The sequence below is a fragment of the Brachycentrus maculatus genome, unplaced genomic scaffold (assembly GCF_059751285.1).
Source record: "Brachycentrus maculatus isolate JH-2025_06_01 unplaced genomic scaffold, ASM5975128v1 h1tg000267l, whole genome shotgun sequence".
Lineage (NCBI taxonomy): Eukaryota > Metazoa > Arthropoda > Insecta > Trichoptera > Brachycentridae > Brachycentrus > Brachycentrus maculatus.
In genome coordinates, this window is record NW_028281018.1 from 211,422 (window position 1) to 229,612 (window position 18,191).

General features: G+C 29.3%; 1 protein-coding gene across 1 annotated transcript in view; it reads right to left on the minus strand.

The window, feature by feature from the left end:
• Positions 1 to 760: 760 nt before the first annotated feature.
• Positions 761 to 18,191, minus strand: part of nrv2 (nervana 2) — a 45,675-nt gene continuing 28,244 nt past the window's right edge. The window contains exons 2-5 of the mRNA XM_088266390.1: positions 6,030 to 6,290; positions 2,989 to 3,281; positions 1,972 to 2,140; positions 761 to 1,231 (exon numbers count right to left, since the gene is read on the minus strand). Of these exons, the coding sequence (XP_088122516.1) occupies positions 1,128 to 1,231; positions 1,972 to 2,140; positions 2,989 to 3,281; positions 6,030 to 6,290 (827 nt within the window). The 3' untranslated portion in view covers positions 761 to 1,127. The remainder of the gene's footprint in view (positions 1,232 to 1,971; positions 2,141 to 2,988; positions 3,282 to 6,029; positions 6,291 to 18,191) is intronic.

Consider the following 18,191-nt stretch of genomic DNA (forward strand, 5'->3'; position numbering starts at 1 on the left):
AATAGAGAATTATATTAAGTTTGAAGCCTTAATCTAAAATATCTTCATTAATAATTTTGGCAGTTTCGTGTCATTATTAAATGTATACATTCAATACGAAAGTACTTTTACAATACGAGTAAAGGTTTATGTAAAGTTTTTAAAGAAAATTGAATACATCTATTGACATTTCGATACCTTAAAAACTAGTTTACAAGAGTTAAACAAACAAAACTATATTAATTGATTCACAAATACAAGTTGGGTCAGCTTACCTGCTCAGTTATTCTAACTCATTCATAGATATCGAACACTACATACGACACACTCCTTACGCAACTAAAAACAATGGAATATATTTTTACAGCTTATAGCAAATGGATGGCAATTCTAAATCATATAAGAAACGATGAAATAATTTTAAAACTACGTATCGAAAAAGCAAAAAAGAACAATAATCTTTATTAAATCTAAGTAGAAATTGAATGCTGCTATAGATAAATGTCTTTAGAAAAATATTTACCAAATAGTAGGTCATTAAAAATGTATATGTACTCAAAAATACAATTCATAATATAAATGTATTAATAAAATAATAATATTGTCAGTTTTTGGGTATGAATCCAGTTTTTATCTTTCTCACATATAAGCAATATTATAAAATTATTTAACACAAAGAATAACGTTTTACAAAAACAATGTAAAATTTTATCCATAATACACACATTAGGTATAAACATACATGTGTATGTACTACGTTTTCCAAATATTACATGTTAGGTTTTGTACCATATTTATTTGGTATTTTTGCAGATTTGTTAAAAAAATAGGATGTAAAATCTCACCTCTGTGAATTTAATGGGTTATCGTGAAAATAAAATATTTATGCAAAAGTAACAAAGTAAGATTTTTCAAAACAAAATCGGTTAGAAACATTTAATAAGGTACACCATACTTCCTATATCACTTACAAATATATCAACCATAAGTTAAACAGCACGTCAAAATAATTACATATCGGATACTATTATAAGATGTGTTATAACTATGTATAATACATTGGTATATTATGAGTTCAACACATTTGACGCTTTGATCAAGTGTATGGAAATATATTTAGATAAGAGATGCTCGTTATCACGTTGAATCTAGTCTATGAGGAGCTCAAGATGAACAGATCCTAACCTGTCATGGCGATCATGTTTAATATTTTTTGCCCACGCTTTGCATTCAATGTTGATAAGGATCCCAGCTGTAAAAAGAAAAATGTATTAGCATTGTGAATAGGTTACTACAATAATGTGACAATTATTGAATGGAATAACTAGCTCGAGGACACTAAAATAACAAGTATAAAAATGACAACAATTTTTTTCTGACTGAAACTGGAAAATGAGTAAAGTCTGTTCACAGTTATTTTACCTCTAGTTTTTATTTTTATTTTAAAAAAATTATTTATACTGCCAAATAAATAATTTTAAAAAACTAGAGATAAAATAAAATAACTGTGAATAGAGTGTAAGTAGCAAACCAATTTGTGATTTATTAATTATTTTAATTATTTTTTATTTGGTCAAACAGTAAAATAATGATATTAAAGATTGAAACATTATATTGAGAACTGAATTTCTTTAAATAAAAATAAGACTTTGTGTTAATTCTTACATTGAAAAAATTACCCACCAAAGCCTTTCCTTTAGTTTTTAATTAGCCCCACCCGGCCATGCTTAAATAACGTTATTTCAACAACAAAAACTAAATAACGTGTTTTTAATATGAAACATATTTATTAATCATAAATTTGAGATCCTTTTTTAAGAAATAGCTGAAATATTCATAACTTTTAGAAAAGAAATATTTTTTACTTTAAAATTTAGTCTTTGAATAGTAGGAAATTTTTATGTTTGAGAATTATTATATGACTTTATTTGGTTTTTGAATTCTATGTATATATTAAATGAATAGCAATGGATATATTATTAAAATACTCACGCGTTGGTCTTTCCAGATGAACAGCGACTAACGGACTAAGGTAACCTTCGGAGTTTTCAAATGGATAAAAATATCCGGGAAAACCTCTCCTCGGGTAGTACTGAATGGGACCAACATTTTCCACATCAGCAGGATTTTCTCCCTCGCAGGACACCCATACAGTATTCAACTGAAAATAAACAGTACAAATAAGAATACTAATAAATAATGCACACTTATGTAAAAAATTACTAAAGTAATATTAATTAACTTCTTCGAAATAAGTGCAAATCAAATTATAAATTAAATATTTGAATGGCTGGTTTTGGTTAATCTGTATTGCGCCTACTGCTCCTCCCTCATTTACTAATCAAATAGCAGTGCTACCCCATGCATTAAGCTCTACATCATCCGAATCCTTTAAAAACAATACATTTCTTCAATCACCTGTAGCGCAATTGATCAGGTTGATTCCATGCCGTATCTTGTGCAGATAGGGGGTAAGAAGAATGCAACATTAAACGTGTTTTAATTTTATTACGGTTTATAGTTAGTTACAGTTATATGTATAATTATATCATTCGGTAGACATGCAATGTAATTAAAAAAAATATATTTTGTGTATTTATTCAACGAATCTCATTAAAAAACTTTGAAAAAATATATTCAAATACATCTATCATCCCTTGAATTGACATTATAAAGACTGATTAAATAAACTGTTTAGCAAACCAGATATATATTTTTTAAAAAGAGAAATATTTGTGTTTTTTGTTATTTACTAAAATTCTTAAATTCCATAGTATTTCTGTGAGCCTAAGCGGCTCATTGAAAATAGGTATCAAATTGTGGTAGAGTGGGTTTAAACCCAGAAACTCTGACTTAAGAGTCCGCGACACTAACCACGGGATCACAACCCGACACTATTGTTTTATTGAATGTACATTTTAAAGATGAAAGCCAGTACAATACGTCTAATTCTCTTTTTGGAAATCACGAGTTTGTATATCCATGATTTTTTTAAATATGAAGTATTACCATTTTGGGATTCCTGATCTTCTCTTCCTTGATGTGGTCTTTCAGAGACAGAGGCATGATGTCGGGGAGACTATTGGTGTCATTGAAATACTCCGGAATCCAGCCGTAGATTTTGTTAAGTTTCAGGAAAATGCACGGCGCAGACTTGTGATAGTTGAAGTTGTTTTCCTGGGTGCAGGGATGCCAGTTCTTGACGTCGACATCACACACCTGTCCCTTGGGGGGATGCTTGTCATAATCACAGTTGTAAATGTTCTGACCTCTGCCGGGAGTCAAACCGGGTGTCTTGTACACTGAAAATGTGAAAAATGTACTTTAGAAAATGCATATATTTAAAAAAAAACGATTTACCTGTAACGACCGTCATTCAATTGATTATTTTTGTCATTCTAAAAATAAGACCCCCCTTCCCTGGGAATCGAACCCGGGACCTCCAGAATGGTAGCTGAGCGTGCTTACCATTACACTACGGAGGTGGACAAAATAATATAAGTGATTTTTTCACTCTAATATTTATTCAATATTACCCTGGACTGGTACTTGAAGCGGAGGGCCGATAACCTTAGTTTTATGTGTTAACACCTCCTCTGCGATGGTGGGTCTGGTCAGACCCACCATCGCGGAAAATTATTGATTACGTAATAGGTAATTAGTTTACGTCGTTTTCCTTCAGTGTAATCGTTCTTCACAAAATTACCTACAAATTGAGATACAAACGAAAATTATCGGACCAGATTCAAATGAGTTATTTTAAAAAAAAGAACAAATAAAATATCAAAAATCATATTGAGTAAGGTCAGTTGGTCGCTATCAATGTGTTAGTGTGCCGTCTGCCGTGATTTTGAAATCCCAAAAACAAAAGCATACATTGTCAATCTTTGGCGATTGTTTCCGTTTTTTGTTTTTTTTTTTATATTTTTTTAAACTGATTTTTTTGTTTACTTGTATGACGGATTAAATATCATATATATAGACTATAAGGTAAATCTACATTTAAAAAATATTAATATTACAAAACACAGACCTTCACAATGAACTGTTTTATATTTGAACGATTTCTAGTTTTATTTTTTTAAATCTTTTCGACACTTTACCACAATGGCAGGAAAAAAAATAATTATCTCATGACGAGATTGAACGACTTTTGGACAGTTCTAAAAGTGAAAGAAAAGTGAGAGAATAGTGCAGATGACAGTGATTTAGAATTCAAAAACCTTAGATTCAGAATTTGAAAGTGCAACGGAAAACGTGGTTTTATAAGAAATGTCAGTAAGTGATAAAAACATCGATTTCAACAAGAAAAGTACCGATTGTCCTCTTATTCTTTGGTAATAATTTATTGGTCAATAATAAAATTAAATATCATACCTATTATGTCTAACGAACTTGTATATAAAAATTTTATAATAATTAGTTTTATTTGGTTTCGTACAAAATTGTATTCATATTTTCTAAAACCCGCAAAATGTTTATGTAAGAAATGGCGAACTTTAAATGAATATTTACACCATTTTATATAGTATATATTTTGCAATGAAAAATTAATTATTTTCACTGTATTTAAAATGAATTTTAATTGCATTATGGACAAAAATTTATCTTGAAATATTAACTCAAAATCCTAGAATCATTTTCTGGTTTTTGGAGCTAATTGCCACGTTTTATATTTGAAGATAATTACTTAGTTGCATTTTGTTAATAATTCTATCTGTTATGATGTTGACTTAAAATATAGTTATAAAATTAAAAATACAAATTATTTGAATTCAGTAAAAATGAAAATGTTTACAACCACTGCTTCATTGCCAACCATGCTACATGCGCGTGTGACATGCTCCGCGGTAGTAGTGAGCATATAAATTAGTTAGTCTGTGGTAGTGAGCCGAAGCGCGCGATCGCGTTTGGATGTAAGATGATGCGCTTGGATAATTTAATTTCAAAACTATCAAAAACTTGAAAATTCTCATACAAAACTTATGACACATTATCCTATTGCTATGTAGGCTATTTTGAATAATATATAAAATATAAAAACCCGACGAAAAACGCCTAAAAGGCGATTTCTGTACTGGGTCAGATCAGACCCACCACCGCTGGGCGCGTTTTGTTTGAGGGCATCGGGCTTTAGGTGTTAACGATCAAGATAACACTGCGTTTATATGATGCAGTGCCCTATGCACCATTGGGGTGCGGTTTAAAAAAATAAGACAATATTGCGTCTGTTCTATAAACGTAATCAACAATTAATTTTTATCATTAAACATGGTGAAAAATGTATTATTGTCTCGTCACATCCTCAATCTGTGATTGTTTCGTCAATTTTAGCAATTTAAGGTACCAGTAGGTATCGGTAAAATTCGGATAGAAAAATTGTATTTTATCTAATATGGTCGGATAAAAACTCCATGTGTCGAAAACAGTAGTTAAAAATAAAATAATACAGCGTATGCAAACCCAGTACCCTAGCCATTGCTTCATTTATATTTTTCCCGCATATTATTCCTCCTCCGTTTCCTTTCCAAAAAAGCACAGACTGTTTTCACCCTGAGCCCTTTCTTTTGCGTCCTCTATATCCTCACAAATATACACAACACTCTTATATTCTACAATCTCGAGAGCAAATCTAATCACCTAATCTTCATATAATTTACGATCAAGTTAACACCGCGTCAATCTTACGCGATGCCCTATGCACCACACGGGTGAGGTTAGGGTTCTAGGGAAGTAGTGTGCATAAGTAAATGAGTTTAACGATTAACTTTTAACAAAACTAAAAACACAAGTATCAAACCCATCCCCCGAATGACACTTGTCTTGGATTTTTTATTCATATCGCCTTATTCGTAAATTAATTTCTTTTGATAAATTCCACCAACACCATCCAATACCAATTCAAATATTTTTTGTAATCAACTGTCGCTTCTTGAACGAATAAAAGCAAAAAAAAGTCGACAATCAATAAATTTCTACTTATAGTCGTTGAAAATCAAAAAAGATCGGCATGCTTTTGTCTATGGGATATAAGTGACGATAAAACTAACCAGCAATGAACTTCGTGAGGGCGTCGGTCCAGAACTTGTAGTTCTCCTGGCTGGATCCCTTGTACCAGATGAGGGTGCTCTCGACCTGGTCCTCTGGCGGCAGCGGACGGAAGCCGAGCCCGGGGTTGGTCCCGATGAGACTGCGGTCCAGCTGCCACGTGGGCGTGCGAGGATCCAACGTTTGGAAGAACACCCACATGCAGATGGCCACCAGGGCCGCTAGCACGCCGTAGAAGATCGTGTAGAACAGGCATATCTTGGCTGCAAACGGGAGACAAAAATATATTAGAATTTAGGTATGCTTATTCTAAATTATATTAATTCTAAAGTACATATTTCTTCAATCTGAATATGGTAATATGTATTCGTTTTTTTCCGTTTTTATGTTAACTAATGTTTTTATATAATAATATCATGTATCTATTTGTGAAAACCCGTAATAGGCTTTGTGTTAGTTATTTTGTTTACTGTTTTGCATTTGTAGCTGTTGGTTTTCCTAAAAATAATAGTAAAAAAATTAATATTTACAACATTTTGAGTGTGACCAAATACTTGTTCGCAAATCTGAGCTTCTCCACTTATGAGTTATTTTTACACTTTTGACATCTTAACATAGATGAAGAAGAATATGGAATTCTGGGTATTTATAGGGTTTATGACCTGTCATAGGCTGGTAAGTGATTACTTTTTACACATGCAATATTCACCGTTCTCCCCATTGTTGACAACCACAATAATAAATTTTTCAAGATCCAAAAATTTAAGTACTGTTTTTGTTAATCAAGGGTAGAATCGTGAATGTTGTAAGTGTATAAAGTGATCACTTAACTAGCCTATGACAAATCAAAATCCCTGTAAATACCCAGAGTTCCCCTTTCTTTTCCATTTATATTGAGGTGTCAATAAAATATAAAATATTGTTACCATATATAAAATATAGCAACATAAAATCAACCTAGGCTATTTTAGAAGCTCGTCTGTAGGTAAGACAAAAAGAGTGATTAAGTTTTCAGACCAATTGAAAATAATTCATTCTTGAATTTGTTTGACGATTGGTAGGAATCCACCAGGTACACCATTTTCACACGAGTGTTTGCTCAATTATACTACGGAGCATATATTATATAAAATGTAAAATAATTTAAAAAAAATTTAAATGAGAAACTGATTCAGGTTTCAACCGATGGTTTCAACGGAAGAGAAGATAAAAAAGGTATCTCTGCAAAATTGAAGATTGAATAAGCTTCCTACTGTTGGGTTTGGAGCTTTTGTACATAAAACAGAATTTAATGATTTCGCAATGAGTGAAGCATTCAAGGTGGCTATACAAACGAGTTATTCTTTAAAACGATGGGGGACCAAAATTTCAAAAGAAAATTTGACCTAAATAAGTGAGGGGACTACGTTGACTCGTCATGGATAAAATAAGGCAGTGAAAATACATTATTATTTAGTTTTGTTCACAACTAAATATTTTAAAGTAATTTGTTACTTCAACATAATCGCAACGTAGTAGTTTCAAAAACTACAGATGCTCTTGTCAACAAGTGAAAATACAAACTACCTTGTAGTACGTTAATAAAATTTTAATGGCAGTAATTGCTATTTTTTACATATTTTAATATAGTTTTAATTTTAATATAGTCAAACTATCGTTCGAACTACGCGTAGTTTCGAACGATAGTTTGACTATATTAAAATTAAAACTATATTAAAATATGTAAAAAATAGCAATTACTGCCATTAAAATTTTATTAACGTACTACAAGGTAGTTTGTATTTTCACTTGTTGACAAGAGCATCTGTAGTTTTTGAAACTAGTCGTGTTTACATTAATAAAATCAAATGTTGTGTTATACTATGTTTAAACATCACGCGTTTGTAAAGAGTTTGTGGTAAAACATAAAAAGATTACGTTACGATCTCCTTAACTTCAAATGGAGCAAGGAAACATCGTACTTATTATTGATATTAACCTTTTAGGAGCGGCAACTGATTTTTCAAATATCTAGAAAAAGTGTCAAGAATTCACGAAAAAATAAAGCATTGTCTTTGTGTAAACACCGTGTCACATTACGCTTGCATTAAACAACGAAAGAAATTGCGGCCGTTTTTTTTCAATTAAAAATATATAGGCGATAAAGAAGTGTTCCCCACACAATGACGACTTAAATTGATATCAGTATAGCACGAGCACTCAAGAAACAAGTGTAGTGCCGATGAAGTGGCACACAGCATCTAAAGGGTTAAAAGCAACCGCAAGACACACATTGAAAACATGAAGAGTATACTTTATGATTACAATTAAAACGACAATAGTTAATAATTTGAATTACTCAAATTATATAACTGTAAAACATGCAGTTTTAAGAATAATTGCCAGATGTTCTGTGCATATTAATAGATATAATATTTATTCTAAAATACATTTTCTTTCAAACTGAATATGGTAATATTCGTTTTCTTTTTCTTTTAATGTTTTTCGAATCTTTACAAGTCGTGTATTTGGTCTATACTTCACAAATTTATCAAAATCCTTATGGGTATGCGGAAGGATCTAAGACCATTGCATATATACAGGTTTCAAGGATTAATGCAATATGGATGTTCAATGGGCAGAATGGTGAATGTTACACAAGTGTACAAAGAGATCGCTTAAGCCAGCCAAATGCCATGTCGTAAACCCTGGAATGCTCAAACTTCCATCCTCTTTCGTAAAAAGATAAGAAATATAAGATAAGATAAGATTTTCGTAAAAAGGGAAGAAAGATACATAACGATATATTTTATATCAAATTGAGACACCTTTGATATCTCATCTGTAGAGGTAATAATCAGTGTCCGATATAACAAATAATATTCTAATTTATTATTAGATTAAAACCAATATTTTTAGCTCTTCCACTTTTTTTTATTTGACCAGCGACCGGGTTTCGTCGTTACCGACATCATCAGACTGGTCCGACATTACCGACATCATCAGACCAGTCTGATGATGTCGGTAACGACGAAACCCGGTCGCTGGTCAAATAAAAAAAGTGGAAAAGCTAAAAATATTGGTTTTAATCTAATAATAAATTAAAAATGCAATTCCATCACGAAGTGTCAGTGGATAATATAAATCTATTAAATAATATTCTTCTTCATCTTCTTCAAACCCTTATCCGCACCCTAATGGAGCATAGGGCACTGCATCATTTAAACGCAGGGTATCTTAATCGTTAACACATGAAGGAAATGTGATCAGCCCGGGTACCAGTCTTATAATTAGAGACGGTAGCCGAACGTGCTGACCATTACGCTACGGAGGCGGAATAATATAAAAATTGTCAAAATGAACATCATCAAATGATGAGTTGTTTAAAATAACGTAGTGGATGTTTGCCCATTTGTAATGGACAACCACAATAAGCGATATGCATAAATTCAAGATTGTGTAAATACAAACAACGCCTATTGGCAGTTGTTTAGATTTGATAGGAAGGTGAACAATGACATGTAAAGCGTGGTAATAGTACCAATCGATAATAATAAGCCGACGGTTGTTGTCTGAGGTAGGCTGGATTCAATGCTTATCTGTCACGGTCCCATGTTAATCAGGGAAAGTGTGCCAGGGTTGGGAATCTACACAAGTGCTGGCTTATTAAAGTTCGCTTACGTACCTACCGCTTATACATACTGTTAAAGATCCCGAAGAATGCATCGGAACGAAGTTATATAGAAATGTACGAGTAGGTATCTATATATTTTTGTAAAATCTACTCGTATAATTTTTTTTTTTTTTTGATTTTTGGAACTCATACATATATCATATTAGTCTCACGTCGCTTCATGTTTAAGTTCGCGGTAGTACCTATGGTTGATTTGAGAAAGCTTTTATTTAGCAGAGACTATTTTATTTAAATGTATGCTAAATGTATATTTCAGCAGAGAAACCTATAACCCTGTAAATACTTAAACTTCCATATTCTTCTTCATCTCTATTGAAATATCATAATGTAAAAAAAAAATAATTCCAAAGGTGAGAAACCCAGACCCTTTAATATTTAATAGAAGATATCCTTTAATACCCAGACTTCCATATTCTTCTTTGTCTGTGATGTGATGTCAAAATGTAAAAAATAACTCCTAGATACTATGTGGAGAATCCTAGATTTGTGAACAAGGATTAGACACACCGAAAATTTTGTGAAGAAAATTATTATTAATAGTTTATATGACTGACATAATATCGCTCACTCCTTTCAACAACGTCATATTTCAAAAATCGTCAATTTTCAGTTGTGCATGTTTTCGGAATGCCCAGAAAATGTACTATATCCCAGCAAAAGCGGCATATTTTTAACTAAATATTTACCCGCTACAGGACAGAAAGTGTTGTTTTTGCATTTTGAAGAAAAGGTATTGTTTTATTATTTTTTTTAAATATACTAAATATTTTTCAAATGGAGAAAAAAGATTCAGGTTTTACCTAAAAAGATCTGTTGCACAGTAAAAAGTTCAATAAGTGGCTTGATATTTATTTTTAATACATTGTATTATATTTTTAAACTTTAAAAACGATTTCCTCAAAAATCAAGTTTTTTGATGTATGACGTTGTTGAAAGGAGTGTCCATATGTCAGTCATATTATCTCCAATATTGTTTTTTAGAACATACGTGATATTGATTTTTGTAAACATTTCAAACGAATTTGAACAAACTTAGACCTTATAAAAAATTATAAACGTGATTGAAATGTAAACACGTGAACACACTTTTACAAAATAATATGTGTAAGTAGATATCTTTTCTATTTTCGAGATATCAATTAACATATTCGATCGATTGTCTAAACAGTTTTATTTATTTATTTTATTTGAATATTTGAATAAACCTGCCTACTTTTAAATTTAGGCAGCTGCTCATGGCTAATATCACAGCATAATGCCCTGTTTTAGGTACGCTGTTGGGCATATTCGTGAATTCGCTTTAACATAACGAAATACTAATGCGTTATTGTACTGTCATTACTTATAGAACTTACAATTTTTTTTATGTATTTTATGTGTTGGATATACTTAGTTTGAAATCTTAATAATGTAAATAAATAAAAATTAATGAATGAACATTCTACTTCTAAACAACAACAAAAAATATTAAAAAATATTAATTTCATGTGTGCGATTTTAACAAATAATGTAAACTCCATTAAAATCGAGGTCTGGCCATACTTAAATTACGTTATCTTGAATCGACTGATGTAAAATATATATTAAAATAGTTCATTTGAAATTTCGCTTAACGTGACGAGTGATATTAAAGACATTCTTCGTCCTCGATTTTAAGATTTTGAATTGACTTTCCGTTGAACGGTCAGAACTCGCGGAATACGTCATTAAAGTATGTTTTTTTTAAATAAATTTATTTAAGAGTACTCCTTCATAGACCTATAAGTATATATAGTTTTCAAATTCAAATATAATCGGTGCTGATAAAATGCTGAACATGATAGAAATGTGTGTAATATTAAATAAAATACATCTGTAATTAAAATGGAAAATCCGGAGTTAGTGCTTTTATTTAAAAAAAATAAAAAACGCAATGATTCACATCCATTCATACTTTCATTTGCAAATTATGTTTGTTGAAAAAAGTGTGTATTTAATGAAACTGGTCGTTTGGGATATTATTCAGAATTTCGATAACAATAATTTAAAAAAAAAAAATTGATATTTGAAGCACTAACTTTGTTATTTTCAATTTTATAATTAAAATGTAACTTTGTTTTAAAATCACTATAAATATTTAATTATAACTTAATTATAATGTCTACCGGTTTCGAAGCTAACCGCTAGCTTCGAAACCGGTAGACATTATAATTAAGTTATAATAAAATATTTATAGAGATTTTAAAACAAAGTTACATTTTAATTATAATACATATTTTTTTGCGTGACTTGAAGAAAATGTTACATTGAACTTAAATAATGAATATTATAATAAAGGTACATATAAGCAATAAATCATTAGTGCGAGATTAGTTAAATAACGCATCGCATCGTTGAGGAAAATTGACAATATTTTTGCCAGTTTCTCGTTAATATTGCACTGTGAAATTTATTAATCAACTTGACAGTGATGTCATTTCCGTTACGCTAATTATTATGTGGAAGTTGGTCGCAGCTGAAAATAATTAACCGAAGTGCACGAACAACTCTCGAATATTTTGTCGATAGCTTCACGGAATAATTATAGGTACCTACGTGAAATGGTTATTTTTTTAAAAAAGAATATTTAAAATACGGTATTATTTGTGTTTTTTTATAAAGAAACCTCAAAAAATGAGATAATGACATATGAAAAAATATACCTACAATAAATATGTGTTTCATAGATTAAATATGCTTATATTTGAAGGTTTGCTTACATGTATATGTCTGATATTGTTATAATCAAAGCTGCGGTTGGGGTTCAGATAAAATAAAGAATAATATACCTACTTACACACGTTACACAATTCACAACAAATACTTTAAAAATAATATTTTATAAAAAAAAATCTTCTGATTTATAAAATTTTTCCTTCTTCTACGTATGTAAGTGTATATGGATATTAATTGGCAGGAACTTGATATTAAAGTTTAAACAATCGATAATGATTAATTCAAGGCTGAATTACATAGAAACAGTTTTGCGTGATTTTCAGTAAAAAATGGAATACAAATGGCTGAAATGAATATGTAGAACTCGTCGAATTTGAATGAATGCTATTATTTGTATCAAATTGATTAACCTTTTTATGCACTAATAAGTTACAATTTTTTTTGTTTTTGTTTTAATGTGTTTAGCTTACACTTTGTGGTACATTTTATAAAATTAATAAAACACAAACTTTGTTTTTAACCACTTTTAATTTTGGTATTTTTATTCCAAACGGTTTCGACAAATACCCTGTCTTCTTTAGGGATGGGTGTATACCAGTACACATACGTTATTTATCGAAACCGGTTAGAATAAAAGTACTAAAAATAAAAGTGGTTAAAAACAAAATTTGTGTTTTCTTAAGTTATTTTGTCGCTGAAATAATTATGTTCGGGTGCAAAATTTCGTTACTCAGTAAATAAATGAAGAACATATTTTTATCTTTAAAATCTCTGGAAACTATCAGCGAATCGACGTTTATTAATTTGTATGTCTTAGCAAATCGTATATAAATAATAATTGTATAAGTGTTTAATAGTAAATATATGTGTTTGTAAAGCGCTCGTACATTATACTAAATCGTTTCCGTAGAAATTGTGATATTGGATTAATTTGCTTGCAACGTATCGCAGTTAAAAAATCAATTTAATGGTTGAAAGAAAAATAACAAGTAATTCATATTTTTTATAGGTTATATTTCCTAAAAATAAAACAATAGGTTCGACAGTATTTATAGTGAACCAAAATTTTAAAATTTAAATACCATATTTATATATATATATATATATATATATATATATATATATATATATATATATATATATATATATATATATATATATATATATATATATATATATATATATATATATATATATATATATATATATATATATATATATATATATATATATATATATATATATATATATATATATATATATATATATATATATATATATATATATATATATATATATATATATATATATATATATATATATGTATATATATATATATGTATATATATATACATATATATATGTATATATATATATGTATATATATATATATATATATATATATATATATATATATATATATATATATATATATATATATATATGTATATATATATATATATATATATACATATATATATATATATATATATATATATATATATATATATATATATATATATATAAATATATCTATATATATATATATATATATATATATATATATATATATATATATATATATATATATATATATATATATATATATATATATATATATGTAAGTGTATTTTTTAAAAATACTTACGGGTGAAGGATATTGCTTCAGGTACATAGTTGTACTAGTATGTTTGATTCAACTATCATCGATAAGTATTCTAAAACTACCTTCAATAACAGGAATACTATATTTTAAAAACAAATAAAGAAAGCGCTATTAAAAAATAACTAAACACAGGCTAGAACAGTCTTATAGGGTAAAAAGGCATAAAATAGAAGAAGAAATAATAAAAAACAACAGCAATGCTTTAATTATTAAAGTGTGAAAAAACTTGAATCTAAAGAAACGTTTATCTTCGAGATACCAAAATGACTTTATCAAAATGCAATATCAAATAATTCCATCAGAAATTTTAATATTTGGGAACGAAATACTTCAATAACCTTCCTACAGATATAAAAAATTAAAGATATCAAAATACGAAAAAATAAATTAAATGCCTTATACATATATATATATGTTTATTGAAAAAAGAGACAAAATAAAATAAAAAATCAATAGAAATTAATTTGATCACTCACAAGCATAAACAATAAACAATGAGTATTAGTCTCTCTCAAAGCACAAAAGCTTAGTCTCTTTATTGGAGAGAACAGCGTAACTAATTTTAAGATTGTCAAAAGTAGAAATGTCTAGCAAATGTATTAAATTATTTAAAAAATATACTGTTACTTCATTAAATAAAAAAAGAAGATAAGTAAAATTAGGAAATCTGAAACCCGGAAAATTTCCCTATTTTCAGTCAATTGAGGTCCTGAAAAGAACGTGAATCGTCCCCACTTCCAAAGAGTCAACAAAATAATGAAAACCAAATTCTGAAACATTTACAGACAAAAATGAATATTTTTTACCGCCATGTGTCAGTGATTAATATACGCACGCTGTTAATATAAAGTCGACATAATTTGTAAATACTAGGAGAGTACAATCACAGTCTAATTAATATGTAACAGAATGGAGTTTGTGCCAATATCGTGTTCATATTGTGTAAGAGTAAATTCGCTATCTAAACAAATTTTCAGTATTGCTGCGAGTATTTCACGTACTATGTTTGTCGGATCTCATGCGATAAAAACGTTTTGCTGTTCGATCAAAGGATTTTTTAGAAGATTTATAACTAGTTATAATAACAATATTTTTGGATGTGTCCAAATCCTCGTTTACAAATCTGGATTTCTCCACTCAGGAGTTATTTTTACATTTAGACATCTCAACATGATGTAGAAGATATTGTGAATAATATAATCTAGTGAAATTATAAGCCGTATAAAAATTAAAAATCCTGTTTTCAAGAGTCCCCCAGTATGTAAAATAATCCGGTTAGGATCTTGCATACATCTACATAAAAGGGTCTCTGCTGCAAAAAAAAGGTTTCTCAAACCAACCATGAATAGTTCCCGTGCACTCAAACATAAAAGCGTCATGAGATTTATGATTGGTTGTCAATCATGGGTAGAATGGTGAAATATTCTCAATATTATTCATATTTAAAGCATTTACTTTGTGGTTAGTCATTTTTACTTATTTTTTTTTACAAAAATGTTTATAATATTAGTATATAACCACTCACAGAGAAAAATCTCGGTGAGTGGTTATATACTAATATTATTAACATTTTTGTAAAAAAAAAGTAAGAATGGTGAAATTTTACACACGTGTAAAGTGGTCAATTAACCAGCGTATGACAGGTATAAATATCTAAACTTCCGTATTTTTCTTCATTTGTGTTGAGACGTTAAAATGGATTAAAGGAAAAATAAATGATTTAGAAGATTTACAGCAATAATAATATCGGCCCACACTTCGCGCATCACATGTCCTCGTGTGTATTTTTGTTCAAACATACTTTTGATGTTTTAATAGAATTGTTTAGGATTTTAAGACAGAGTGAGAAGTGGTGGCCAACAACTGTTAACGGGAATCAAGCGTCATGCCTTTTCTTTTAAATACTGTCAGGCTGTCAGAAATTAGCATTAATTATTGTACACATACGTATGTAATCTTCCCGCGTAGTTAGTGGCATAGGCTGGCAACAATTAGGAAGGAAGAAATACAATATATGTATAGATCTACATTTATCGTATTGGGTTAAAAAATAGTGCATCAAAAATGTTTTACCATGAAAATGAGGATAGTTTATTCAATTCTGCTTAAGGCCATACTCGCAATCACATAATTCATTCAGCGTTCGGCCACGGTAGGAGCTGCACTTCATTTTACGCCCATTTTTTCAAAGAATATATAGAGTTTTTTGTTTGTTTTTTAGAATATACATTGTCTTTTTTTTAACTCCCTACATTTCAATAACCCCTTTCTTTTCAAAATTTTATATTTATTTCGAAGAAAGACGTATTTTTTCGATATTTTATGAAAAAAAATCAATTACGTCAAGTACTACCTGGGTTTAAAGAATGTTAAAACACTACATATTTAACGTATGTAGGCTTTAAACAAATGACGTTATATGCTACACCGATCGAGAAAAATGCACTGAAAAATTGTTTTGTAAGCTAAAGTAAGAGACAAAACTCTTGAGACGAGAAAAGTCATAACAAACGTAGGAGACAGTGGTTGTTTTTTAAATCATAAAATTTTTCTTGATGAAATTTTTTGGTGATATAATGGAGGGAAGAATTGGACTAATTGACACATGGTATTATTATCTTACTTTTTGTTTAAAATATATATATACATATATTGGCGGACTTATTGATAAGAAGTAATATCTTCCATCCAACCAAAAACAAGCTACTGATACTGGTCAAACTATGGACCAACCTCTATGGCTGTTCGAAATTACAGGGCAGATAGAGCTTGTACATAAGTATTAGCGATTAAAAATAAAATCAATACGAATGAACAAAGAATTACAACATTGTATATTTAAAAAAAATGAAAACAAAGAAGGCAAAAGTAGTAAGATTAGGTAAAGAGTTCAGGATTTAGAGGTAGAAATAATAAACAAAAAAAACCTTGATGGCGAATAATGTGCTGAAGTCGTGTTTATGAGAACATAAAATCAAATTACTTAAAGTAAATATTTTTGAATTTATTATTCTTTATTAAAGCGCAGATAATCAAAGATTTATTGTATAAACCTAACATAACTGTTTTCATAAAACATAATTTATATAAATAAAGTCTTAACACGTCATATATTAACTCATGTTGCTACGGGTGTAATATTCCAGACAATGTAAAACGCATAGTTTCGGTGGTAGGTCATGATACTAAACAGAAAAAAGGTCATAAAGAGCATTTTTAAAGTAAACGGTTCGTAACGATTTTTAAGTTATTGACTAATAATTTGAATGGCCTGATATCGAAATTTATTGACAACTGATTTGCAGCACATTACGTTGATATTAGTCTAAGGTAAACAAATTAAAATAATTAAGCGTGTTTTTTAATACTAAAAATTATCAACTATTTTACAGAGTTGATACTGCAAAAATATGCATTGATACATTGATTAATATGTGCATATATATGAACAAATATTGTATAGTTGGCGTTGGATTTCAGCGATAAGTTAACGAATTAACTACGTAGTGCTTTTTAATAGATTTATATTATCCACTGACACTTTGTGATGGAATTGCATTTTTAATATATTATTAGATTAAAACCAATATTTTTAGCTTTTTCACTTCATTTTTATTTGACCAGCGACCGGGTTTCGTCGTTACCGACATCATCAAACTGGTCTGATGATGTCGGTAACGACGAAACCCGGTCGCTGGTCAAATAAAAATAAAGTGGAAAAGCTAAAAATATTGGTTTTAATCTAATAATATATTAAAACTACGTAGTGTATGTATATAACTTTAACATTACTTTTGGCCTTTTAATTCTAACGACTTTGACGTTTTGAAAGGGTTGTCGATCAGTATATTTAGGAAGTTAATGATGTAATGAAAATTGTTGAATATTTTTTTTACCGAATTGAATAAAGTTATCTACACTATCTTTGCCCTGGGGTGGTATTACGAACGCGTTAAGTACGTAGTATATGTATGTAGATAACTTTGATTTACCTTATTTTGATTTAAAAAACCTTTTTAAATAACATTAACTTCCCGACAAAATGGATTCTTGACTCAAATATCATTAAAGAAGTGAAATAAATCATTTTAAGGGGATTATTCATGGGAATTTAGGGCATCAGCCCCTTAC